Source organism: Leptosomus discolor, chromosome 2, assembly GCF_034619465.1.
Source record: "Leptosomus discolor isolate bLepDis1 chromosome 2, bLepDis1.hap2, whole genome shotgun sequence".
Lineage (NCBI taxonomy): Eukaryota > Metazoa > Chordata > Aves > Leptosomiformes > Leptosomidae > Leptosomus > Leptosomus discolor.
This window is the reverse complement of record NC_141392.1, coordinates 123,643,319-123,670,675: the sequence shown is the minus strand read 5'-3', so window position 1 is coordinate 123,670,675 and position 27,357 is coordinate 123,643,319. Positions and strand designations below refer to the sequence as shown.

General features: G+C 42.8%; 1 protein-coding gene across 1 annotated transcript in view; it reads left to right on the top strand.

Annotated features, from left to right (window-relative positions):
* PKHD1 (PKHD1 ciliary IPT domain containing fibrocystin/polyductin) overlaps positions 1-27,357 on the top strand; it is a 265,896-nt gene that overhangs the window by 85,285 nt on the left and 153,254 nt on the right. The window contains exon 36 of the mRNA XM_086461672.1: positions 10,688-10,900. Within this exon, the coding sequence (XP_086317798.1) occupies positions 10,688-10,900 (213 nt within the window). The remainder of the gene's footprint in view (positions 1-10,687; positions 10,901-27,357) is intronic.

The window sequence follows — 27,357 nt, the reverse complement described above, 5'->3', positions numbered from 1 at the left end:
TTGCATCCACCCTCACTTACATGGGTGCTGCTAGCTGTTTAGCCTTGGTTAGATTTGGAGTCAAGACATGCTGAGATCTAGTCTGATACAAGAGTGGGATTTGTCTTTCCTAACCTTACCTTTCTTTAAGCTGTCCAGCTCAGGGGAGTTGTTTAGGCTCCTATATTGACAGAGAGAAGCGCACACCACCAAAGACTTGTTCATCTTAGGTATTATAGACACCCTTCTTAAGGTGAATCTCAGTTAGGTGATCACCTTAGAGTAGCTACTGAGTCTGTAAGCACGTCAAATAATTAACAACTTTCCCCAGCTGCAAGATGGGCATGACAATAAGCCCCCAACCTGTAGGTGGGTGTAGATACGTGCTTTGATTGAAGCATCCCATTCCTGTCCTAGCTGGAGATTTCTTCTTAGTCGGAGCTGGAGAATGGGGTTAAATAGTAGCTCTGCTCCCTTTGGCTTTCATGACTCAGCATCAGGCTATTTGTGCACTCACAGGCTGAAAATATAACAGACTTTAAGGATCAAAAAAATCTGTAATGTTACTGAGTCCAGTCCTGTGCAAGGATGCTGTACTGCCCATTTTCTTGTGCTGTATCCAGCGAACCCAACACATGTTTACAGGCCCATTTCTTGAAACCCACCTTTTTTAGGACACCATGAGGATTTGGAATACTGCCCCTGTGATTTCAACACTGTAGATATTGTTTAAAGAGTGTTGTAACAAGGATGTCATCTTCATGTGCAGCCTTAAAGTGATGCTGCATTAGCTGTATTAACATATAGCCAAATACATATGGTGGTTCTGGTAGCGACCAGGCTGCCTGGGCAGAAGATCTAGAGGCCAAAGCAATAGAAAAATAGGATTAGGCAGTTGGGCCCTGCTCACTGCCATAAGGGCTCAACAGTTTCTACCTCCTCTTCGACAAGCAGAGCATAGATACGTGGTTATTGGGAGTGGAACATTTAATAGCCAGGCTGAAACTGCTCAGACAATGCTGATTGGGGAAGAGATACAAGATAGACAGATTGTAGATAACTCTATATTTAGCAGATTGCAGTTATTTTTGTAATCCCAACATCACAAGTATGGAAATATTTATCATAACCCAGGACAGATGGAAATTTCCTTTGCACAGAGTTTACACCGGAGTAACTGCTTTGTGTTTGATACCTCAGACATGTGTTATTGCCTTCGTCTGAATTTATAGTGCTCTAGGGAGGTCTGCAGACCAAAAAAGCTGCCTGGTCTTTCAGGAGTACCTTGGGGATGAATTTGGGGTGACACTGCCAGTGTACTCTGGTGGGGCTGAAGATCCTCAACTGACCAGTTGCCTTTGCAATGACAATTTTGCAGGCATAAGGGAGAAGATTTCTTTGGTCCCTATTCTAGAAGAGCCTCTCAATGCCACTTGTCACAGCTCTTCCTGTGTCCTATCATTTGTATCATTGCTGCATCTTAACAGTCCTGCTGAACCCAGCATGCCAGTTCCCTCTTACCCAGTCGGACTCCAGGCTGAGGTTTTCAGAAAGGTCTGACCCACCTCATCCGCGGTTTCTGCCTCTAAAAGCTGTGCATTCAGTTTCCGAAATACCACAGCTAATCCGGGCTGCTTTTTTTTTTTTTTTTCCCCGCAAACCATGAGATTCCGGAAAAATAACAGAGAACAAACAAGCCCCAAAGATACTCATGACATTGTCAATTATTGTCTGATTTTGAACCCATGTCACAAGAGCAATGCTTATCCATCAGTATTTTGAATTTCTGGTAATCCATGCTCAGATCAGACTGTGGCTAGAATGGGTCTTGTGAGTAGACCTGGGGAGGAGAGAATCCAAATATTGATTTTGCTTGGCTTTTTCCTAGGCTTTAATGCGATTAGCAAAGAGCACCAAATATTAGCTGATGCACCTGCATAAGTAGTTGTCAAATAACTAGTGCTTCAGTCACTGCTAGACAAAGACTGAGTTTGAACTCACTGGAAGGAGGAAAAAGCTTTTCCTTCTGTTTTCCTGTTTGTGGCATCAACCAGTCCTTAAAGCCATTGTAAAATCGCTTGTCAGTAGGAATGTTTGGAAAGTATTTGTGTTACGGTGTTTTCTGTGCCATTTTGCTCAACCCATTTGGGATGTGCATTGTGATACTTTTTTTTGCAGGCAGTTTCTAGTTCATATTTTCTTTTTTTAATCAGGCAGAGACATTACAATTAAAATACCGTAAAAGCGATTCTGGCAGTATTGCAATAAGCATGTTTTTTAATTAAAGAAAGAACATGGGATGTACAAATAGTATCAGCTAATGGGAAATTTCATCCAATGTATTTTTTAATTGAGATTTAAAAGGAAGAAAATTCAGCCCCATTTCTCTCTGTCACTGTGTGATATTTTCCTACGTTGTCACAGTGAGGTGTACCAAGTCTGCAATAATTACAGTCCCAGAGCCTTCAAGTCCTGTCTGTTTTCATGGGAAAAAAAAAAAAAAGAAAGGCATCAGTTCTTTAATTTGTTGGTATATTTTTTGCAGGAATTCAGTGTATTCAGTAGAGTGCAACTCTCAGAGCTGGTCATTCCTGGAGGAAGGGTTTTAAGGCCCTAAATCTGTAGTAATTTGGTGGTTTTTTCAGCTGTAAACCCTGGTTCATGTTTGGGTACGGGCTGCAGGTTTCTCTTTCCCATCATGCTTCGGATGAGCTTACAGCATGTACATTAGACTCCGAGGGCTCTTGCTTGCCAATGGAATCGATTTTCTGCAACTTCAGTAGCTCTTGAGACTCCTCTGGGGCATTGCAGGATGAGCAGATCAGTGGAAGTTAATCCTGGCTGAGGAACTAGCTCCTGAAGAGAGTGGGCTGAAACCTGAGGCAGCACTGTCCTCTTCCTTCACTTGCTGGCATGGAAGGAGGGGATGGGCCCCTTTCAGGGAAGCAGATGCTCCTCTGACCAGGGAATGGAAAGATCTACTGAGTCTGTCTTCACCTGTCCTGGGCACTAATCAGATCGCCATTACAGTAGCAGCTTTGTACCGTTAGATCTGGCCTCCCCCACTTTTACGTGGTACAGAAACATAGTTGTCATGACCTGGCCAGGCTGGGAGCTGAGGTCCCGGTCTTCTTAAGGTTTTTAAATGTAAATAAATACCTTCAAAGGCATGAGTCTGTATCATGAGCTCAGAACTACAGAGGAAGCCTACTATGTTAGAGGAATGCATGTAGGTTTCTTAAGTTTTGAAGTACCCCCGCTTCCTCTGACGGCTTGACAGACTGTGTATTGCAATAGTTTTGTGGTAAGAACAGGCTGTCACTAAGACCAAGGTCCAATCCACTGTGCTAGACATGAGGAGATAAACCATATCTATAATCTCTTTAAATTCAAGTGGCAGAAATGAGCTTGAAATGAGATAACTGTGGGTGGAGTGGCATAGCAAATAGAAATACTCTAGTCTAATGCTCTCTAAAACAGTGCTCCTGTGCTTTTCTCTGCTGAGGGCGAAGCACCCGGTGCATGTCTGTATATGGGGACTTGAAATAATAGCCTAAGGATGTATTTTTTCGTCACACCACTATGTGTGGTGTTTACCTTGATGGCTCTCCTGGAAGCTTCCTTCATTAAATCCTACATGATGTGATACATGCTGGGAGCCACCTAGGAGTATCCACACCTCTTCCCCATCAGGTTAGCTCTCCCCTTGAAAGTGCATCAAAGGTATTCCCGAGTACCTCGGAGTATAGCTAAGAACTGAAGAAACACAAAGACTTCTTCAAAGGAGATACACCTGTAGCAGCATCTTCTGGGCTGCCAATCTGAATTGTCTTTGCCTGCTTCCTCTGCTCTAAGGGAAGAGCCCCAATGGTTTACAAGGGAGCATGTGCCATCTGAACAGATGGCTGTGAGAACAGCAAGCCAGAAAACACAGGCTTGTTGGGCTTGGGAGACAATTTCTGTCTGAGAGTACTCAAGCAGCTGCCGGTTCCTTGCCCAGGGACAGATTAAGGCCTGCATCCAACAAAATGCTGGAATACAAGCTGAACTTTTTAGCGGGTTAGTAATGTCCTGGTGGAAATACCCAGGCATTTGAATTCACAGCTAGTTTGGGATCTGTGTATTATGTATGTGGAGGAACATAGGGAGGTGGAGAACAAGTTTTGGACTCTTGGTTCAGGCAGCCTTTGTGATGGAGCCAATATAACAAACTTCTTTGCTCCTTTGCATCTTGCTCGGTGGTGGTCCAGGCTGCAATTAACTTTTATGGCTCATCTGAATGTCATGTGAACATGTCAACAGGGTGCAGGCGACAGGTCCATGAAATAATAGATTGTTCTTATTTGAGACTCATAAACTTTGTATTCCTCTTCCCATACACAGGAGGATCTCTGGTTGGTTTGGTTGTTGGTTTTTTTTTCTGCTTGGAGGCCCCACCAGGCACGCCCTTGGAGCCAGAGAATGAGCCATAAGTGGGCTGCCAGCACAACTGCAGCCTTGTTCTACAGGATCAGTTGTTTCAGCAAAGATATTCCAGCTCTAGCAGTTGCCTCCTGCTGTTTGCCACTCAGGGATGCTTGCCAGCAATATAACTTCTGAGCTTAAGCCTGTCTCATGGGGGGCTTTGTGGCTTTGTCATGTGAAAAACCAAGTGAGAGGAACTGGTAAGAGCAAGCTGAAGGCTGTGGGAATATCAGTTAGACATGGCCGTGGCATGCTGACAGCACAACCAGAGCAGATCTTCCCTGCACGGTGGTGGGAGGGAGTAGTTCAGTTGAGGAACTGACCTTTCAGTCTGCAAATCCTCTATGATTCCATGCAGAGGAGGTTTTCTGTTAGTCGAGGGGCATGACACAGTAGTGATATATAAGACGATTCTTTTGGTACTTTCCTAACACTTTCTATTATTGATTATAAAGAGAAAACCTCTTGAGACTATCCATCACCTTTCTTGTAGTTTGCTTGCTTTAACGCTTCATTCAGCTTTACATAAAGAAATAGAATTAAATCTGGCGATAGTCCCTTTTATCCTAGCTCCCTAATGAGCTGTTCGTTAGAAACAAGAATCTTACATGGACAGTGAATGAAAAGTGTGGCCTCAAAAGATGATAATAAAAAAGCCCTCCACGTAAAAGGTGCACTTTGGAATGGGGACTTTGCTTTCCTCTGAGTTTGGGAAATCTCTAGATCGCTCTAAATCGCAGCCTAAATGAGAAATATCATAAGCTCTTCTGTGCATTATGAGAACATCTATGTTAGAGGGATTTTTTTAAAAAATGATGGTTTTGAGAAAGGATATAAGCTGCTGTGTCTGAAAGCATGAATCTTCATGACAGAGGCAAGGAGAAACTTCCCACAGCAATCCTCACAATTCTCCATTGTTATTAGTTCTTTTTTTCAGAATTGCATGATTCAGCCTCTTTCTGTAGTACATGTTCTGGATACGTGGGGCTGTGGCATTGCGTAAACCAGTCCAGACACCTGACAAAGTGAAGTGTTAATACATTATTTTTCCAAATCCTTTCCTTTTGAGTGTGCCCTTCACCTTTTCCCAAGGACTTCAGAAGATAAATCTCTTTTCACAAAAACAGTTCTGCCAATAGCATGACGGTGTGTTATTCACACAGCAGGTTACAACCCCCCACCTTATTATCAGGTTTGTTCCTTCTTTTTTTCATTATTTATTCTGACTCTTTCTCCCCTCCTGTGGGACAGATGGAGTTTCCTAGTTTTTCTCACTTTCTTTTTTCTTTTCCTTTTTTTTTTTTTTTCTTCGGCAAAGACAGATAAAGAAAGATTTCTTTTCTGGGCTGAGAGGTGGAGGCTAATTGCTGGGTTAATTGAGAAGAATGGTGCTTCTGATGTTCTCACAAAGTATCAAATAGCCTCAACATATTTCTTCCCCCTGCCCTCCAACTCCACCTAAAGAGACCCATTGAATTTGCACATTACTGTACAGAAGTGATTATGGGTTTAATTGTATTTATTTTGCTTGGTGGGGAGGCCATCATAATAGTTGTTGATTGATTTTAACAAAATCACCCTCAAGGTCATATGTAGGACTCTGCTTTCCTGTGCAGCCATAACAAACAATTTGAGGGTCACAGCCAAAGGTTCAGTTGAGCAATATCCTTGCTTTCTGCTTTCAGAGAGGAGGTCAAGCGCAATAAAAGAAGGAAGCATAACTTTTATTTCCTTTTAAAAAAAAAGGGAAGACAACCTTGTAGAGCAGCAGCTGTATAGTTATTGTGACCCAATGGAAAACACAGAAATACAGAGAGCTGAGGGTTAGAGGAGCAATATGCCATTTTTTGACATAAGTGTTTGTAAGTTTGGCCAGAGTTTGTTTTACGCTTAGACTCGGTAAATGGTTGAATGAATCCCTTCTGATGTTTTCTTTTCTTTTCTGTGATGCTCCTCTTCTTTTATGTTCAGCAGTTGAACTTTTCTTTTTAGACCTTCTATTCTCCCGAAGACTGAGTGCCTTTTGGTGTTGTTCTGGGAGCTCAGAAGCTTTGCAATTAGCCAGGGGACAATGGCATTACGGTGTGACCATGAGTGTAGCTCATATATCTGTTTCCTATGATTACACGTTGGGTCTGACCGCTGCTTCTAAAGGAAAGCCAAAGTGTCGTGAACAGTAAATGTCTTTGGTGATCTTGGTCTTGCAAACGTCCGCACTGTTGCCAAATGTGCTTGGGTTGCCATTGCATCTAGGGACAGAGAATCCCAACAGTGAGGCAACAACTCCCACCTTGAAGTGGAATTATCGTTATACTTTCACATCCAAATCATCACTCAGGGTGGGGAAACCTTGCTTCTGTGTAGGATTTCCCCCAGGAAGGGTCAAAATTGTAGGTCAGGCATCGCACAACTAGTGCCTGCATGCCTGCTGCCACCGAAACTTTTTGGGATTATTGCTCATACTTGCACCCAGCGCAGAGGATTCAGCACCCAGCATCCAGCATCCAAGCTTATCAGACACCCAGAAATATGGAAAATCTTTGAAGCAACAGAAGGAAAAATCATTCAGGACAACTGACATGCTGTTAGCCTGTTACTGAGGAACAGGGGATTTTAAAAAGAAGAAAGAAAACAAAAGGGAGATGGAGGAGTGGTCCTATGTAAGGAGGCAGACAGTGGTTTTTAGGAGCTATGTGAGGGTGAGATACTCCCGACATGCCAAAACCACGTTGTGCAGAAAAGTGCACAAAAGACGGTGCAGAGCTGGTTTTAACACCCATCCCAAAAGCCTTAACTCTTGCTGGTCAAGCTGTTGCTTTTTTTTTTTCTTTTTCTTTCTTTTTCTTTTTTTTTTTTTTTGCAGGAAGAGGGACTTTGTGTAAAGCACAAGCCGTCTTCTCACTTTTTCCCCAGAGAGGCAGGTGTCTGTAGTACCAGTAGCAAAACACAGCTCCGTCATGTGCTCCATTGTGTCTCAGCACAGCCCATGAAGGGAGGAGGAACGAACATGCACTGTCTTACAGCAGATGCTTCAGGGGCAGGGCCGAAGGAGAGTCCCAGACCTTCATGGGAAACAGGCTTCTTCCCATGGCTGCCTCGAGGTGCATTGGAATGGATGCAAAAAGAAAAGGACTCAGGAATCTTACATTCCCCCCCATCCCTGTCAGCCCATGGGGAGGGGATAGAAGGGTTTGTGTGAGGAATTCAGCATTTCTAACCTGTCTTGTAGGCAGCTTGAAAGTTTCAGATGGACAAAATGTGGCTGAGAACTGGAAAGACTATTTGGGACATGTTTGAGGCAGAATGATGTAATCAAAAGACAGGACAAATTTGGCTACCAACCTTCCTGGTTCAGTGGTACAGCATGGCAGCGATTAGAATACTCATTAAAAATTGTGTGAAGAGAAGTGGAAACAGAAATGACTATATTTCAGTGAGAACAGAGCATAGGAAGTCAATAAAGACCTTGGGGAAGATGTCTTTTTCTAATGTTAGGAATACAATAAATCGCAGTGATTTATAGTTCAATTTCTAGATTGCAGTGATAAAATTATTAACACTGATGCTACAAGGCAAATGTATTTAATAAATATTTCTGTTCTCAGTATCAGAAGGAACAGGATGGTAAATTATATCACAAGAGGAAGATGGACCAGCACTCCGTTTGTTACAGAAGAACGTTAATATAATGAAGATGTTAAATAAGGGATACACATTCTTAAATCAACAGGTCCAGTTTCATTCAAGAGCTTTCAAGATGCTGGTAGAGGCATTCTGTGGCCCATAAGTATTAATTTCAGAGCACATGGGAAATCACAGAGGGCCACAGAAGCACTGCTTCATGAATTGAAGACGTTTCCTTGCAGGGAGTCTTAAAAATCTTATCGACTAGTCCGAATGAGGGTCGAGGTTTGATTTTACCTGCAAGTGCGTTCACAGAAAATGCTATTTTCTACACCTCTCTGCAGTGCAATGCAGGAGGATACAAAGAAAACAACTGTCTGAAAGCTCATCCTTGGCAAGTTATGATTGGAAATAAAGCAGAAATTGTGAACAGTAAGAAAAATTAGCTGTTGGAAAAGACGATCATAGAAGATGGTAGAGTGATGTCCCCAAGTCAAAGGCAGTTGATTGTCTGCCTTTCTGGAGGGTATGCAGCAGTCAACCACAACTTGACTTCCTCCAATTTTTCAGTAGTGTGATGTGCACAGACCATCAGGTGATATGATCTAATGGTCCCTTCAGTCTGCAAATGATTACCATTTCAAGTATCATCCCAGTTTCAGCATACCGTGTTTTGTGTTAAGAATCTTCCATTTTTTCTAGAAGTCTCAGATGTATTTCAGACTATTGCTCAGATATCTTCTGTTATTTTGCATGAAACACCCTGAAATTTGTGTTGTTTTATCACAGTGTATACAATATAATTTGTAAAAACACTATATGGCAAGCTTAACAGAAATACACTTGTATGTACAAAAGTATGTCTAGGGAAAGAGACAATTTACACATAGGGGAGTTGGTGTTTGTGGGAGCAATCCCATGGTTCTCAGTGGTTATAAGCAAGAAAATGTGAGATTTATTGCTTTTGTTTGTTAAGCATATTCTGTAAAAATTTATGTGGAATCTGCTGAAACCTGGAAAGAAAATATTCAACGGGTAGTCCTTATTCAAATATTAGCTTTATTATAACCCTGAGAAATTACAACTAGGACTACATTATAAGACTTTGTTATAAGACTAAGAAATCAATGAAACAATGAAAGCCCCTCAATGCAAGAATAAATAAGGAGCTGGGGATAAGCAGAATGTGTTCAGCAGAAGTGAATGCAACTGGGTGGGAAAGGCACACGAGTGCTATGTGTCTCCCTTATCACTGAGAGCAGCAGGATCTGATCACAGGTGAGCAACGATCAAGGCAGATTTTAATCTGATTTTTATATTAAAACTTCTTCCCTCCATTGTCCTCTCAATACTGAGATTAAAGCAGAGATCTGATCTCCCTTATCCTTCTTGCTAAGGATTGGTAATATCTTGTGGGGAAGGAAAGCCAGCTGTTTGGTAGGTATAGAGATCACCATTAAAACCGCTAATACCAGTAGAAGGCTGGCCATGGTATGAGATGGCACAGTTATTAGCTACTTCACACAAAGGGAAATGTTGGGAGAGTGATATCCCCTACTAGTTCTTGGGGAGCATGGCTTGACCTAGGAAGACATATGCCGTGTGCAGAATGATTAGATGTTTGACAGTCCACTCTGTCCAAATACATTGTAAAGATAGCGACAGTGTCCTTCATAACAGAGAAAATACAAAAGAAGATAAAAGAGTAAACCACCCTGAGATGACAGGCTGCGATTGCCAGCTCACACAAGGCAAGAACAAAGGAGGCATTTGACAGAACTGAAGAGACCGAGTCAAAATCAAGAGATGGAAATGCCTTTTCGTGCACTATGTAGTTAAACCACAGAATTCATTGATTCAAGAAGTCATTGAGACTAAATATTAGAAAGATTTGAAGAATCAGACCTGTATTACTGACAAATCTTATCCAGTTATACTAATAGGTGGTAAAAGGGAAATTTTGGCAAGGAGATGAAACCTTATACGTTGAGGAGAAGCTAACCTCTAATTAGGGATTAAAATGAGCCTTTCATGGGATGGGGAGATAATCTCACATCCAGCTAACAGGGAGAGGTTTCTTATACTGTATTTGGAAGCATCTGGTTTCAAACAGCAGCTGGAAGAGTATGCAGGATTAAATCAACCGCTGATCTAATCAAGTTGCCAGTTCTTATGTTCCAAAGTGGTTTTCCCCTCCCCTCTCCCTGTCATAAGTAGTTTGTAATCTGAAAAGTAACATACAAATTAAGCAGTAATATCCCTTTTTAGCATTTAGAGAGTGAGTAGGTTAAAACTGGGATTTTCCAAACACAGCTCCTTTGCACTGGGATTGGAGAGACTTAGATGTCAGCCCAGGCTGAGTTGCCTTGCTCAAGTCGAGAAAGGCAGCTTGTGGTGGAATTGAAGATTGGACTGAATTAATAAGGTTTGTAAAGACCTGATATCCATAGGCAGAAGTACAGGGCAAGGTGGAAATTTCGCTAGATGTAATAATATTTTACCCTTAATCTTGTAATTTTACTGCAAAGCAATTTATTTACCCACCTCTCACAGTTCCTTTGACTGTGAGATAATGATCGGCTGTTAGATCTGTGGTTGTATTTTGCTCTTCTGTCCTCAGGTGGCAAACTCTTGTTCACTGGTCCAGGACCTGTAGAACTGCATGCTCATTACATTCTGATATCTGATGGAGGAGAGCTCCAGGTGGGATCCCCGGAGGCCCCTTTCCGTCATAAAGCGCACATCTATCTCTATGGAAGCCTCCATTCTCCACCATTATTTCCATATGGGGTCAAGTTCCTGGCAGTGAGGAATGGAACCCTTTCCATTCATGGTGAGTACATATTTTTTCTTCTCTTCAAAAGCAAAGCACAAATGAATAAAAGAAAGCAAAACAAAGCAAAAAGGTTTGAGTTTTTTTGGAGGAAAATACCCTAAACAAAACAAAATCATGAACTTGGATTTGTAATTACAGTTAAGCATTTGTTGAAATCAGATTTTGGGGCCAGAACTTCATATCTTTGCATTCGCCATCAGACTCCTTTTTCTGCAGTATCTTATGCATGACAGCTCAGTGCTGTATCTCCATAAAAGCTCCAATACCGGGAGCTGAGCAATTTCGAAAATCTGGACCCCAAGAAGAAGATAGATGGTATCAAGAAGTTATGAAACCCTAGCAGTCATTTAGGTGCCTAGAAGATGTTTGAATTTGTGCATATCTGTCCACAAATGAAGGTCTCCATCCCTTGGAAACCGGACCTCAGATGTCTGTTGTGAATCATGTGGGTTTGCTCTGTTACTAGAATGGGGTATCCTTCTCCCCTCGTCTCTCTCCATAAAACCTGGGAAGTTTCCTCCCCAAAGATGGTATGGCTTTTGGGGTTTCCAGGAGAGTGTAGTCTGCCAGGTAGGTCCCATTGTGAAGCCGATGCCAAGCATGGTGCAGTTAGTAACCTGTGCCAGCTGGAGTGGGGACGTTATTTCTCAAAGCACCAGCAAAGTGCTCCTGGCAATATGTTTTCCCCTCCTCCTCCATCTCTGCGTGCTCTGCTGGCATCCCAGTGCCAGTGTCTGTCTCCAGCGCTAGGAGCACAGCTGGCATCTCTCTGTTTTCCTGGTGGTACACACAGCTGCATCCACTCGGCACAGGTTGTCCTCATAAATGACAAGTCCAGGACTATGCAAAAAAACTGTGTCAATGCCCAGAATTTCAGTCCTAGATGCCCAGTCCTCTGCTCCAATCCCTGGACCCTTCTCTCAAAGGAAGCCCTGCAGGGCCACAGCTCTGCGTTCCTACCAAGTGGACAAGACAGAAAACAGCTCTAGGTTTGCAGCTGTTGTGGGACAGAGGAATTTAGATACACAGCTTTTTTGGAAGGCTGTGAAATACCAGCATAAAATACAGTCCATTTCTTGGTGCAGTAGACTGGATAACGGAATTCAGGTCCAAATTCAGCATGGATCAGAATATTAGTGCAGTGCACATATGTCAACTAATGGGCTGTTTTTGAAGGCAACTTCTGTCATAGAGAGAAAAAAAAAAAAAAAGCCAGCGTATTTGAATGCCTTATCTCCCTCCCTTATGTTCTTGTGTGTCAACCTTCACATTGGTAAGCATTCGTATCCTGCAGCAGGACTTGAACTTACACCCTCCTGGCCTACAGGCAGAAATGTTGCTAGCTGAGCATCGCTGACACATATGGCTCTCAGTCAAAAATGATGTCAGACACCGAGGGGTACAATCTGAGCACAGAGATGGAGTGAGTTTTACCACTGTGCGGTAATCCTGTCAGATCACAGGAGCCGAGCAAGGTCAGGAGAGGTCGGTTGTTGGAGAGGAGTTGGTGAAGAGATGCTTTTCTGAATCAGGAGAGATCAGCAGAGGCTGGGGAAGGTTCTTCTGGCAGTGGCCACGGAGGTGGGCTACACTACTCCCGAAAGCCAAGTCAGGTGCTCTTGACCACTTCATCGACACACAGCGAGGCTAAATTATTCAGTGCTTGCAAATGGCTTTAATAATTTCAGTAAACTGGTTTTGCAGAAGGGCAGAACATTTCTATCCCATTTCCTGGAGGGTCTCTGTGAAGAAGTGCTATTAGATCATCTAAGCTGAATTGAGTGTCTGTTTCTGGCCATTGAGTTTCACAGAGTTATCCCAGCCTTGAGATTAAAGCATGCCTTCCAGAAAGGCTTGGTCTTTGAGGACATCAAGGGAAACGGAATCCAGCATTTTCTGTAGAAGCTTGTTCCAGGGGATTAATTTGGTTAACCATCCATGGTTTTATTTATTTTTTTCTTTTTTTTTTAAGAGGTGTGTTAAATGTCTGATTTGAATTTACCTGATAACAGCTTTTGCTTCTTCATTTCCTGTGTCTCCTCCTGCTACTTTAAAGTATCCTTCCATTCTTGGTTTGACCGCTGTAAGTCAGGATTTTGTCCTTAAATTGTCAGCACTCTATGACAAGAGCCTTGTCTTCTTCATGCTGTTTTGTTTTCTAGCAACATAGGAAAAGCCAGTAACATCTCCTTTCGGCTGTGCCTCCTGTGCTGCTTCTCCTTTCCTTTCTGAACCTGTCACAGGCTTATTGACTCCATCCTCACCGACAACCCACAAAATTATGGAGATAAACAGGGCAGAAGTATGTTCTACAGTGTTACCTTGGCAATATGATGGAGGGAAGTAAACCCAGGTGCCCATGTCAGTACCCTCAAGGCATTTCTCACTGACTTTTCATATATTTTACTCAGTGCAATAATTCCCAGTGATTCGCATTCCTGAGGAAGCCAAGAAGGTGAGATCTGCAACTCAGATATTAACTGGATGGAGATACGTGGAGCCAGAGGTGGATTGGCCCATTAGTGGAAACATCTCTTGGTTTCAATTTCTTAATTCTTATTCAAGAATTCTTAACAATTTCTAATTCAACAAATCCGGACTAGCTGTAAAGTCACTTTTAAGCTTTGCACTATGTATAGTCCCAGTGCATGGCAGCAATTAAGGTTCATTCAAAGCATGTAATCTGCAATTTAGCACTGAAACAGTAGAAACCCGCTAGAAAACAAGACCAGAAGAGTGTGTTCTTTTGCTGGGTTCATATTGCTTACATGAAACAGAAATATGCTGTTCTGTCTTCAATTTTGTACTAGCCTGGCCTGTGGTATAGAACAAATTGTTGAGCATGACAGCCTCTTTCATATATATATGAAAGAGGCTGACATGCTTAGCAATATACATTCGTGAGATACGTATATATACATGCATATATATGTTATCGCAGATCAAAATCATTAAATAAGCAGGCTTCCAAATTCTTAGCTGTCTTGGAGAAGACAGGAGTCAGAGCACTTTAATTTCTTTTCTCTTTCAGACTGGGAGGTTTGGGGGATGCTCTGCAGCCATGGTTAAGTTCAGATTGTTTAGTAAAAGCTGTCAGCTCCTCACTTTGATATGTTAATATGACTAAGGGTTTCCCACAATTCCCTTGTGAGTGGCAGTCCTTTGCTCCGGTGGTTGTAGCAGACTGGGAAATTTCACTGTTGCCTTTGGCTTTAGCCAACTCCCCTGCCAGTCAGAGCGTGCCACCCATAAACTGCCTGTCAATCACACGTCAGTTTTAAAGGAGGTTTCAGTCAGCCAAGGCAACTCGACTTTTTGACAATGTAATTATGGCCCTTGCATCCGCAGTAGGGCCTGAGCGGGGCTGAGAGAATTTTATTGATTGTTCAGAAGGGAAATTTATCACTGTCTCCAGCTCCATTCATACTTTATTCCCTGAGAAACTCCCCTGACAGGCTTTAGAAGAGAAGTTTAGCATGGTGGCCTTGGCTGTTCTTGCGCCTTTGTCCTTCCTAGGGAAACCGGGCCAGAGACACCAGCAGATGCTGAGCAGAGAGCAGGGACTGGGTGCGGAGGCAGCGTTAAATGGAGATGATGCACCAGTAGCTGAGGACATCTTACCTTTTCATTGTGACAGCCTCATTTCGTGGTCCCAACACTCTTATTACCATGGATGGAAATATTTTAAAGGTCTTTTCCATTCTGTTCCATTTTAGCAGTCTAGATGAGCTCATGATTCCATTGTGTCCCCTCAAAGAATACCGTCCCTCTTCCCAAAAGAAAACCAGCGCTTTCGCTGTGTATTTAGCTGAAACTTTGTCAGTGCCAATACTGGTATAAACATGTGAGCCCGTTCCTTGCATTTTGACTAACGTATACCTCTCCAATTAGATGGAAGATACTATGCTTTAGATTTAATAATGTTACATTCACTTTGTCCTGTGAAAGCTGTGTGGTAGAGAAAAAACAATGTCCAGAGAGTTTTGGTTTAATACTATACCTTTTTGTAATCAGAGGTGTCAGTGGTTGTTTCAGTCCTCTAAAGTCATGGATAGTCCTGCTGCAAAGAGTGTATCTGCACTTGCAATGGATGCTCACTGTGGAAGATGACATTATAGAGGCAATTCTGTACTTCTGTCCCAGACTTCTCTGCAACTAAAACAATCTTATACATTTTCAGGGTTAGCTCAGGAAAAAAAATATTTTTTAGCTGCTGAACCAATTATTATTTTTAATCACTTTTAATCAATAATAAAACACAAAATATTTGTGAGTTGTGCACCGTGCTCTACAGAGCCTTTGCTTTCCTCAAGAGATCAAACATTTAATCAAATGCTTCTTGCTTTTCCTCCATTAAGCAGTTATGTATCTGTGCTGAGTTTGAGATTAAGAGATCACAGACAACATGAGAGAATTTGTTCTGCTTTACTCACATATTAAAAAGAGAAGCTTCCCAGGGGAAAAAAAGAAAGAAAAAAAATCTGTAGCATGGGGATTCGAGATAGGGTGCAGAGATCTGCTAGGGATAAGCTGTGCTTTTTTACCTTACTGAAATGTTTGTCCATTCAATAAGTATTGTTTTCCACTACTGAAACCATTGATTTTCACATTGCTGTTACACCATGAGTTCAGACATATTTTCCCTTTCTGGGGTCGCTTCCATAGGTTGGTTTTCCTTAGATGCGAGTTATTCTGTGCGGTGGTTGCAGGAGGCTTTTTGCCTTCTGTGACAGCATTTTTCCTTTCAAGACCTTGACTTTAACATGATGCATTAAAGCAGATGGCTCTTGAACAGAAGGCTGAGCTGCCTTGAATCCCCTTGCGTTCACTGGGGGTAGCAAACTGCACTTAGGCACTTCCCATGGAGTAGCTAATGTACAATGACTTGTTCCTTCACTTTCTTATTCACAAATATAAGATGACCATTAGATTTTTAAAGACCTAGCAGATGGGGGGAAAAAACCCCAGAAAGCTGGGTTCAGTGAAAGCTGCTGTGTTTTTCATAGCTTGCCCTTCTTTCTAACAGAAATGCATCTATCATCTTTGATTTAAACTTAGATCAGTTGCTTCGTATTTTGGTGTTGATCTTAATGAGGAAAACGTGATGTAAAGGTGACTGAGAGATGAGAGTTAATATATATATATATATATGAAATATTATATACATAGACTATAGCTAATAGCTTGTGTTTCTTGACAGGGAGGAGGTCTGTGGGTTACTACAAATGAGGAGGCTTTTTATGGGATGAAATAGTCATCTCTTTTAACTTTTGAATACAACATTGAAATACCTTTTCCCATTCGGGCCCCAACTACAACCAGGAGATTGGCTGGAGGACGAGAAACAACCAAAACCAAAATCAGGGTGAATTTCCACCCCAGATGGGAGAAGAAAACCTGTAATGTTTGGCAAGCTGAGAAGCCTGGACCCAGATCTGGGTTTTCCCAGGGATGCAGGCTGAGCCAGGCGGGGACCATCCATTTGGGCTCATCTTCACTTCTCCCGCGTGTCTAATTCTCTTTCATCGTGTGCCGGGGATGCAGAGAACTGATCTTAGCATTTAAATGGTCGTGTCACCCTGCGTACCCACTCCTGCGGGCAGACATTCCCCGTCTCGTTTGGCAGCAGCGCAGGAGATTAACTGGCAATAATGCAAAATGTTAACAGCTGTGTGCAGCTCACGCAGTAGTTGGCTGCTGCATTTGAAGCCGTTTGTTCCCAGTGTCAGTTTAAAGAGGTTTTCCTGCGTGGCACCTTCGGTTGTGAGCTATTTTCAGGGACGGAGTGTGGTTCTTGTGTGAGGCTCGCTGCTTTATGCAAAGGCATCGCAGGAGATGGGAAAATCTTTCCCCTTGCTGTCTGGACTGACGTGACTTAACAAAGTGACTGGATAACCTCTGATCAAAAGAAATGTTTGGAAATGTTTACATTTATGGGGCAGCACACAGGGAAGGTAATTTTTCTGTGATGTAATGTGTCAGAAAAGACCGACAATGAGAGTTTCCATAGACCTGTTTAATCACATAGCTCTTCCCATCTTCAGTAAGATGCTCCTTGCTTTCTTGAGGGTGCTGTTCAAAACCATTTAGGTGGAAATGTTTTAGTTTCACGAAAGGGAAACATTCAGCAGGACTAGGTCACTTTCAAGGATGTTTCCTACTGGAGAAAATAAATACTACCCACTTTGTCCTCTTGTTTGCATGATGTCAGATTTTTTTTTTTTCCCCACTGGGAGAAGGAAAAGATGTTTAGTTCTATCATTTTCCTTTTATCTGGACTTTCATAGTATTACTTTTAATATTATGCTCGTTTCATATCAACATTTCTATACTAGTGGAGAACAATGTTTTTACAGGATAAAAATCAAAACCTTAAACCCCCAAAGTGACATGAGTTAAAAAAAGTAATGGTTCCAAAAGCATGGAATTGTTATCCCGTGGAAGATACTGAAGGTTTGACCTCATGTGAATTTGGAGTGAAATCACATCTGGCTAGTTGTAGACTTGGACTTCTTCCTCCAAAACCCACTTGCAATGGGGAAGCATCATGGGGATGCTGAAGCTGTGTCTACATTGGGCCTTGGATGAGTAGGCTACCAGGCAGATTAAAAAGTTAAGCCGTGACTCATCTCTGTGCATTCACAGTGCTGGAACAGAAAATAACTGCTAGAAAATGTTGCATGACCTCACGTTGCAGTGTGAACCTCATCCTAGAGCAGCACCCAGGTCCCCTGCCCTAGTGTATGCAGCATCAGAGCCTCTCCATGAAGGACTTCTGTCCAGAGCCAAGCACATGATAGTGCCACAAGTGAGATGATTTGTGCATAGGGACCTGCATGAGGGGACTGAGTAGGTCCAAATTTCTTGTCTCAGTCTGCCCATTGCTTGTGTAAAGCTTGTGCCTGATGCTGGGTTTGGTCCCACACAATGGGGGTGTCAGACAAGCTACGGTTTGAGCTTGTGCTCAAATCCGATCTCAAACACCCAACGTGACCCTAAGCTCCCAGCACCGAGGCTGTTGCAGCTTGCCTGTGCAGCAGTCAAAAAGCTGATAAACTCTTGGGTGTCCTAAGGGTTAATGAGCAGTTATAAATTAGAGAGGACCTCCTATTTTACCTCGGGGCATGAATGAAAAGCTTTGTGCTGTGGCTGTGTTGGGAAGTAGCAGGAAAGCTGTCTGCATCTCCCCAGGAGCAGCCCACACACAGCAATTTGTCCTTCAGGACTGTACGGGGGAGGAAAGACATCTCCCACTTTCAGAGCAGAGACATCCCTGTCTTTCGAAGATGTGTAGCGGGGGAAAAAACCCTAGACTCCTCTCTGCAAAACAAGCGAGAAACGTTGTGCAAATGCTTAGGGAATATACTTAGGACTGGAATTGACAGAGAGCAACAGTAAGCTGGAAAGATTCACGTCCAGAGTGCTGGGAACTCACGGTTCAGGCAGATGTTTTTAAACACATATGAAAACAGAGGGAAGCAGCCCTCATTCTTCCTTTTCTGATCCCCTACACTTTATGGCTAGTGACTGGAATAGTCACTGCAAGAGTTGAGGTAGCTTTGACTTTATTTTAAAAAGCCTTCGTCAAATCCAAGTTCATGGAAGAATTTTTCCAGGTCCTTAATTAAGGTGTGTAGCAGCACAGCTGTGTGTTATCCTGACTAAGGAGGCTTTCTGGAAAAGATTTTCTATTCCTTTTGTCTTAAGGAATTTTATACTGTAATGGGTTTGCGTGGCAAGGTTTTGGTAGCCGGCAGGTTACAGGGGTGGCTTCTGTGAGAAGCTGCTAGAAGTTTCTCCTGTGTCCAGTACAGCCAATACCAGCTGGCTCTAAGATGGACCCGCCGCTGGCCAAGGCCGAGCCCATCAGCGATGGTGGTAGCGCCTCTGGGATAATGGGTTTAAGGGAGGAACAAAAAAAACCAATTATTGTGCAGCAGTAATTGCAGTGAGAGAAAGGAGTGAGAACATGTGAGAGAAACATCCTGCAGACACCCAGGTCAGTGCAGAAGGAGGGGCAGGAGATGCTCCAGGTGCCGGAGCAGCAATTCCCCTGCAGCCTGTGGTGAAGACCATGGTGAGGCAGGCTGTCCCCCTGCAGCCCATGGGCGGTGGAGCAGATGACTGCCTACACCCCGGGGAGGGCCCCCACGCCGGAGTAGGTGGATGCCTGAAGGAAGCTGTGACCCCGTGGGAAGCCTGCACCGGAGCAGGCTCTTGGCAGGACCGGTGGCCCGTGTAGAGAGAGAAGCCCACGCTGGAGCAGGTTTGCTGCTGGAGACCCCGCGAGGGGGGCTCATGTTGGAGCAGTCGGTTCCTGAAGGACTGCACCCCATGGAGGAGACCCACGCTGGAGCAGTTCATGAAGAACTGTAGCCCATGGGAAGGACTCATGCTGGAGAAGTCATGGAGGACTGTCTGCTGTGAGAGGGACCCCACATTCGAGCAGGGGGAGCTTGTGAGGAGTCCTCCCCTTGAGGAGGAAGGAGCAGCAGGAACAACAGGGTGATGAACTGACCACAACCCCCATTCCCTGTCCCCCTGCGCTGCTCTGGGGGAAGAGGGAGAGAAATTGGGAGCAAAGTTAAGCATGGGGAAGAAGGGAGGGATGAGGGGAAGGTGTTTTAAGATCTGGTTTTATTTCTCATTATTCCTCTCTCAGTTAATTGGTAATAAATTACATTTTTCTGAAGTCAAGTCTGTTTTGCCCATGAAGGTAGACGGTGAGTGATCTCCCTCTCCTTATCTTGACCCCACAGGCCTGTTATACTTTTTTCTCTCCCCTGTCCAGTTGAGGAGGGGGAGGGATAGAGCGGCTTTGGTGGGCACCTGGTATCTGGCCAGGGTCAAACCAGCACATATACATTAATATTTTTATGGTTTGTTTTATTAACTGAAGCAGCAGAGCAAAAAGTCTCTGTCCTAGATCTAAAAATATATTTTAAAAAAATGTAAAATCTTTTTTCTGAAGCACCCAGATAAGTGGCTGTATTGCCTCTTATCACTTTGACATTTGAAAATTTTAGGAGTGGCCAAGCTAAGTTTGAGTAGGCCGTGCAGTTTGGGTAGGGAAAAGGAAATAATAAGGGATTACGACAGTGGAGAGGAAGCTGGAATCCTTAGTCAGTCTCACACCTGAAATACTGCAGTAAATTGTATCATGTTATATTACCAGAGACTATATAGTGGTGCGTTTTTGTCTTTTTTTTTTAGTCATAGCTATAATCCATTGAATTACATTTTTGTCTCTTGCAAAATTCTTTTATTTTTCGGGAATGTAAACTGCTTATTTCTTTTTGCTTTGTTTGAGGCAATTGAAGGATCTTATTCTCATTCACACTAAAGATTTACAATGTAGGTGCAACAGATTGACAGATTATCTGCAGCATGACTTGTATAGTCACAGTAAGTAGATTGTGTGTCTGAGCTCTGCTGTTCTTGTGAATACCTTTTGCGGTATAAAGGGATCTCATTACCTCATCTTTAAAGTGCCAATAAACTGTCGAAAGATGTAAAAGAACTTTATAGTTTGTCAACACTACAAACATACTGTGTGTTCATAACCTGAATTAGTTAATTTGAGGTAAATTGGAGTGAAGACGAGATGCAGCAGGATCCTGGCCCTGTGTAGTCAGAGGAGAAGGGTTCAAAGCCTGCTGTGCCTCACCAGAAAAAGAAGACTGCTTAAAACATTTAAATAACTTTCAGGAGAAAGACCAACAATCCCGTGGCACGCTTAGGGCTGGAACCAGTCCTCCTAAAACCCGTTTAAGGAGTCTAGTTTCTACCAGCAGTCCCACGCGTAAGCCAGACTCTCCAGCTATGCCTAACTCTGAGTATGCCTCACACTGGTTACTGTCAAGCTTGGTTAGGAAGTTCCTTAAGTATCCAAAGTTATGTGATAACATATAGTCTAAAAAGTCTGGGTTTCAGGTCAGGGGCATCTGTTTTCCATCTAAGCAACACATCACCTAGTCACATAATTCTTAGACCTGGACCATCCCATAGATTTAAGGTGGAATTCGTCTAACTAAATAGAAATGTGTGAAAGGCAGAAGTCCCTTTCAGAGCAAACTGGTGGCTAGGGAAGTCATTAGGTGGCAAGATCTGGGGTTTCAAGCTCCTTCTGGTTGCCACCAGAGTAAGAACACGAACAAGTCTGTGGATGCAGATTACAAGACGGTAAATCAGACACAGAAGGGTGACTGTGCTGAATATACTCCAGGGAAGGACTGTTGTATCTTGAAGCCACATGTTCTGGAAATAAAGTTGAAAGATTATGGCCTGTAACTCTGAAAATGCTAGAAAAAAACAAAAGCACCACAGGACAGCCTTATGGAAGAAGCTGAATTGGAGAATGAGAAGACCTAAAGACTCCCTCCAAATGTGTCACCATTAGATTGATGTGTTGTGGACATGTGAGAAGCTGCTGACCACAAATGCTTAGGATAGGTGAGCACATGTTTTATTCAAATACAGACTGACTCAAGACAGCCTGTGGGTTAGGAAGAGAGTTGGAGACAAAGAGGAGAAACAGAGGTGGAAATTGAGAAACTCATGGGGAGAAATATGAAGATGTGTATAACAAAGTGACTGAACATCAGTCTTGGAACACAACACCTGAAGTACAGCTGGCTGGAAGAAACAAAAGCTATAAGTGGCCTTGGCTGAAGTGAAAGGGGAGTCCATAGTCCAGAAGGAAAACAGTAGACAGAAAAAGTACAGGTTGAAGGAAGGCAATGGGCCTATGCAGCAGAACCTGACAGGAAGACCTAGAAGCATAAAAAGAGACATGGAGACTGAATCTGTGGATGGAACAAATGAGAGCTTGGGCAAAGCAGGCTGAAAAAAGACTCTGCCAAATGTTGCCTGCTTAAGCCACAGGCTTCACAAATCAACTGGAGACCCGATTGATCAGTCAATTTTCTTTGCCTGTGCCCCATACATTCCTGAAGCTATGTGAGGAAACAGTGTAGTAGTCTGGGAGATGTGGCATCAGACTGACACACAGAAAGAAAAACGGGAACAGGTTTGAAGGAACAACAGGAAAAAGGACAAGGCTGTGCAATTTGTGTCTTGGCTGGAATCACCTTCTGGGAGAGATTGGGAGAGGTGAGGGACAGGAGCTATAAGAAGCTGAAGAGAAATAAGTGGTGGATCAACAGGAAGAGAATTGTGCCAGCAGTGGCTGTTGGAGACTGAAAAACAACTGGAATGTAATGGATCACTCTCATTTTGAAGGAGAGTTGTCTGGAAAGTTATTTCCTGGAGGATGGGAGATTGGTAACACAAGTTAACTGTGATATCAGTACCTCATGGTGTCCTGGTAGAGGGCTGGAGGTGACTCAGGGGGCTATGACCTCCTCTTTTGATTTTGATCAGCTTTTTGGGCCAAAGCAAACCAGCCATTTTCCAGTTTATCTGTTTGAACTGACTCAGTTTCCCTTTTTAGTAAAATGGTACAAGGCATTCTTGTAGATGCAATTCCAGAAGGCACCTGCTTCTGGAACTAATATCTGAACGGTGAGCAGTAACTGAAAATGTTAACAAGAGTCTAAGTTTTGGTTTTTAGATGTGTTAGATTATTCCCAGCTGGAATAGGAGGCCTCCTTTTTGAGAACCTGGGCTGGCTCAGGGGAAACTCCATTCCCAGCTTTATCCTAGATACTTGTGTGACACCAAACAAGCCACTTAACCCTTCTTCATCTCCTCTGCACCTTCCTTTGTTTACAATGAGGCAAATAATATTACCTTGTGGAAGCCTCACCCATATTTACATGGAGTGAAGCACCCAACTGTAGGCTCCTTAGATCAATGAGTGCTATGGTAGGACTTGTCTATATTCAGGGGAAAGACTCCCATTAGACCTGTCCCTAGCTACCTGCATGGGCAGAGTATGTAGCGTGGTGAGCCTTACTTTACTACAAATAATAGATCGCGAACTATGTACCTCCCTTGGTGACCAGTGTCAATTCAAGTTTCTCTTCTGGTGGAAACTGGAAGACATTTTAAGGCAGTGGGCAAGAGGTGATTTTTTTTCATAAATGTACAAGGAATGGTTAAAATGAACACTTCAACTCTTCATAACTGTCCAGTCTGACAAACAGAGACTTTAAAGGAGTTGTTTTGTCTGAAGCAAAGTTTCCCATTGGGATCTGGAGCAGCCTTTCTCAGCTGAGATCAATGCCACTGCTTTTTTGTCTCTCCTTCTCTCCCTTTCTGCTCTGGAGTGCTGGCAGAAAGACTGGATATATGCTCAGGGTCATAAAAAAGAGGATGGAATTGGTGATCAGGGGACCACAGGTCTGTGTGTCTGTTCAGACCTGAGGAAACTTGTAGCTTTATGGGGGCAGCTATTAGTAAGGGCAGCTGGAGTTTCCAAGGCTCCTTGGTCACTGAAGTGTTTCTGAGTCACTTTGGGGCAATCCCCTTATCTGAACGAGGAGACAACTCTCCTGTGCCTGCAGGGAGAAGGAGAAATTCCTCCACAAGGAGATGTGAGTGCATAGGCTCTCCCCAGGAGATAATTTTTCCCATTGACTGTAGGAGGTGTCTCCTAATTAATTAGCTTACAACTGCCTCTCCCTACCCTGTAGTCACTTTTTTACAAAACCCTCTATTTCAGTGTTTCCAATGGTAGCTGCTTCTGCTTTCAAAGCTGGGTCATCAGAGAGAGCTCTCCAACACCCCATTTAAATTTTAAACACCCAATGTACACCTGGAAGAGGAAATAATATTCATGTCTTTTGTAATCACAGGGATGTAAATAATGACCTAATTTATCTAAATATACAACACTCAGTACAACCTACAAGTGTAAGAGCATCAGATTAACCAGATTGTTTGGGAAACTCTGTTAAACATAGAAATTTAATGTGTATGGCGATGCCAAATTAAAACAAGGCAGTTAAATACCTCACTCATCTGGACTGCTCACATGTTAAGTTTGTACCTAAGCACATTGCTTGCTGTAGACAAACTTCATTGTAATGCTGGAGAAAAGCATACCCTGACATACCTTGCTGAGTTTGCTAAATTTCTGAGACCTTTCTGAAAGGGTCGAATTCTCATCTCTGGTTGAACCACTTAGGACTAGGACAAATCAGTTAGTGAAGTCATTTACCATCCTACATAGACTTATAAAATGTTTTGTGATAGGGGCTGTAAGAAATTAAACTTATGCTATTTTTCTTCTTCTCTACTTGACATAGAAGAGAGACTGACATGGTACACAGCAGAATTGCCTTGTTCTTAATGATTTTGCCAGGTCTACACAGGACTGTGTCTTCACATCATGCTTCCAATAGGAAGCATAAAGCCAAGTCCTGGTGCCATGATGTTCTTTATGCTATGATCTGTGATTAATTCACTTTGGAATTTGCTTTCCAGTCCCTTGCATTTCTGAGTTGCCATTTGACAACATGGTTCTGCTCTGCAGAACACTCTTTACAGGTATTTCTGTCAAGTCATTTAGTAAAATGTTCAATTCTTGCTTTGCCTACAATAGCATTTTGAGTCTAAATGCTCTGTCCTGTCCCTTTAACGTGAAGGCACTTTTGCTTTAGATCTCAAGATGTGTTTTTTTTCCAATCTGAGCTTAGTTAATTATTAAAAATGAGTTCAATAATTAAGGAGTTATACAGTTTCATCTATTTTTCAGTACTTTTGAGTGTTTCTGCTTGCAGTATTTTTGGTGGAAGAAATAATTTAAATATACTGCAGCTGTTGGTCTTTTAAACCTTCTACTCTCAAACAAGTAATTTATTTACCTGTTGCACAGTCCAGTCCCTCTCACTGAAGGTTATTTTATGAACCCAGCATGTTTAACCTGAAATAGAGTTTATTTTCAAGGGGAAACAAGAAAGCGGGCTCTGGGCCTCCAAAGGGTGGTCCTGCAGACAGTCTGCAGAGACAGGGGTCTTCCTTCCAGGGAAGCTCCTTTAAGTATTCATGGTCTTTGTAGAGAGCCCATTGGTTTTTTTGAAGGAGAAGCTGGAAAAGACCTCTGGGAAATGAAGGTTGTCTCCCAGCTGGAGAGCATTCCCTCCTGAGGTCTTCATCAGCACATTTGATCTCTCCATGTAAAAGCTGGGTGTAGGTGTACCCTATCCAGTCAGCCCACCCCTGATAGGTGAGCAGAGGTCTGGAAACTTCTTCAAGAAATAGCAGCAATTTGATTTCGCTGTCTTCCATCTGCTTGGCTGTTCATCTACCTCAGTGTTGACATAAAGGACCGTTTCAGGTAACCTGTAGTAACCAAGGTATCTACGTAGGTCTGGCAGATAGGACACAAGACTTATGCCAGACCAATGCCTTTCTGGAACAGCAGCTAGAGGCCAATCATACATTCAAAATTACATGTTTAGGCACCTGAAACCAACCCACAGTTTCCAAACTAAGTCAAGGCACTTGCAGACACCACCAGTACTAGTGACTAAGGGGCTTAGTGGGTGTCCTGGTTTGGGCTAAAACAGAACTAATTCTGTTTCAGTACTCTTACTTTTCAGTTAAGTCTCTTGTAAGTAACCGCACTTTCTGAAATCAACAGCATGTTTTTCCAGACAGTGACTGCATCTATCAGCGACAATGCTTGACGTTTATTGTTAATGCCAAGGAACAGTATGCAGAAAGGCTCTGGCTTATATTTGCTCCTATAGTAACCAAGATCACTGCTAAATCTTGTACTCCGTTTTGGGGCACAGTAAGTGAAAAGACTTGTGAGCACATAAAAAGTTCGCACCTACAGGGAGGAGCAAGCCAGACAGGTGACCCAAAACTGACCAACTAAATATTCCATCCCATATACATCATATTCAGTATAAAGCTGAGGGATCACAAGGGTCAAGCTCTCTCCCTCGATGGCCAGCATCCCAGAAGGACCCCATCAGTTCTTGTGTTGGTGATTCCGATCTGTGTATTCCTGAATCCAGTGCCTGAATCCAGGTCCTGCATCTAGTTCCTGTCTGCTGCCGAGTCCAGTATAGGTTTTGTATATATTTATTTTCTTAGTTTTATTATGTCTTTTCTTCTATTGTTATTGTTTCATTAAAGCTATTTTAGTTTTCTTTTCCAAACCTTAAGTCTCCCTCCCTTGTTGTCTCTCCCTTCCCCTTTTGGGAGGGGAAAGGGGTTAATAGAGAGCATCTGTCATTCGTTAGTGGCTGGCCCAGCCTCAACCCTTGACAGTGAGTGTGGTGCTCTTTTCAAGCTATCTTCATGTAAACCTGTTGGATAGGCACTGAAGTGGGAGAACATGGGGATTGCATGTTTTCCTGAATTTGGAACTATGAGATACAGGTTGCAATTTTAGGGTTACCAGCTGTAAATTTTTTCTAGAAGAGGGAGCAGGTTATTTTAAACAGCAATGGGTGATGACTGCTCAAGGAACAGCACAGTACATTTCTGTGTGGGTGTGTAGGTGTACTATGGGCTTCCATCAAAACCATAGGGCTAGGAATATGCTATAGTTAAGGCAAAGAAGCTGCAGTTATAGTCCCTTTTCGGTGAACTGACCAGAAAAGTGTCACTGATCCAATCCTTTGTGTCACTTGTGCTGCTTAGAGGAGAGGAGAATCTGACCTGCAGGGGTTGTTGTATGTGGGAGTTATAAACGGGAAGCAAGGGAAGAGAAATCTGCTAGACTTTTTTTTTCCTAATGAAAATATACTGAAAGTATTGGAAATTGGAAGTAGATCTTATACATAGAAAGATATATTCCACCCCAAGTAATCATCAGGAAAAGATGAAACAAACTGGAATGAGAGATAGAGAGGGAGGCTGGGAGAACACTGTAAGAAGTCAACAAAGAAAAAAGAAAAAAAAAAAAAGAGGGGAATGTTTAGATACCTTGAATACTCTTATTCTAGAAGAAAAAAAAAAAAACTTGAGAAGACTTTCCTTAAAAAATTTTGTTTCAGAGCTTGGAAGTGGAAAAAAAGCCTGAAACAAACATTTTCCATTAGAGCATATTTAGAATGCAGAATGGTGGTTTGCATCTCTTAATGACAAGAGTTGTTGCCCAGCAGTGCTTTTATAGTGGTTGCCTTAGTATGTTGTGTGTGACAGATGTACACAGTGGGAGTCAGTTGTGTGTCTGGCCACAGATGCACCCAAACACACACCCTAACACATGCACACAAATCAGTACTCTAAACAAAATGACCAGAGCTGGAGAAAAATTGTATGCTGCTCAACATGCAGATGGCTGCTGTCAGTCGTTCACTTTTATGTGAGTCCTAAAAATTCACGAGGTTCACTCCATGAAAAAAGGTAAGTGAATAAAGTTGATGAGACTGCTGCTAATAAAAGAATGCACTCAGGCTGATATGTAAAGGATCTTTTTCTGAGCTGGCTGAGGCTATGTTGAGGATGAGATTTCACAGGGAAAATCTTTAATGTCTATGCTCATGGATGGTGCAAGGTGGGCTTTTGCTACGTCTACATTAGAAAACAGT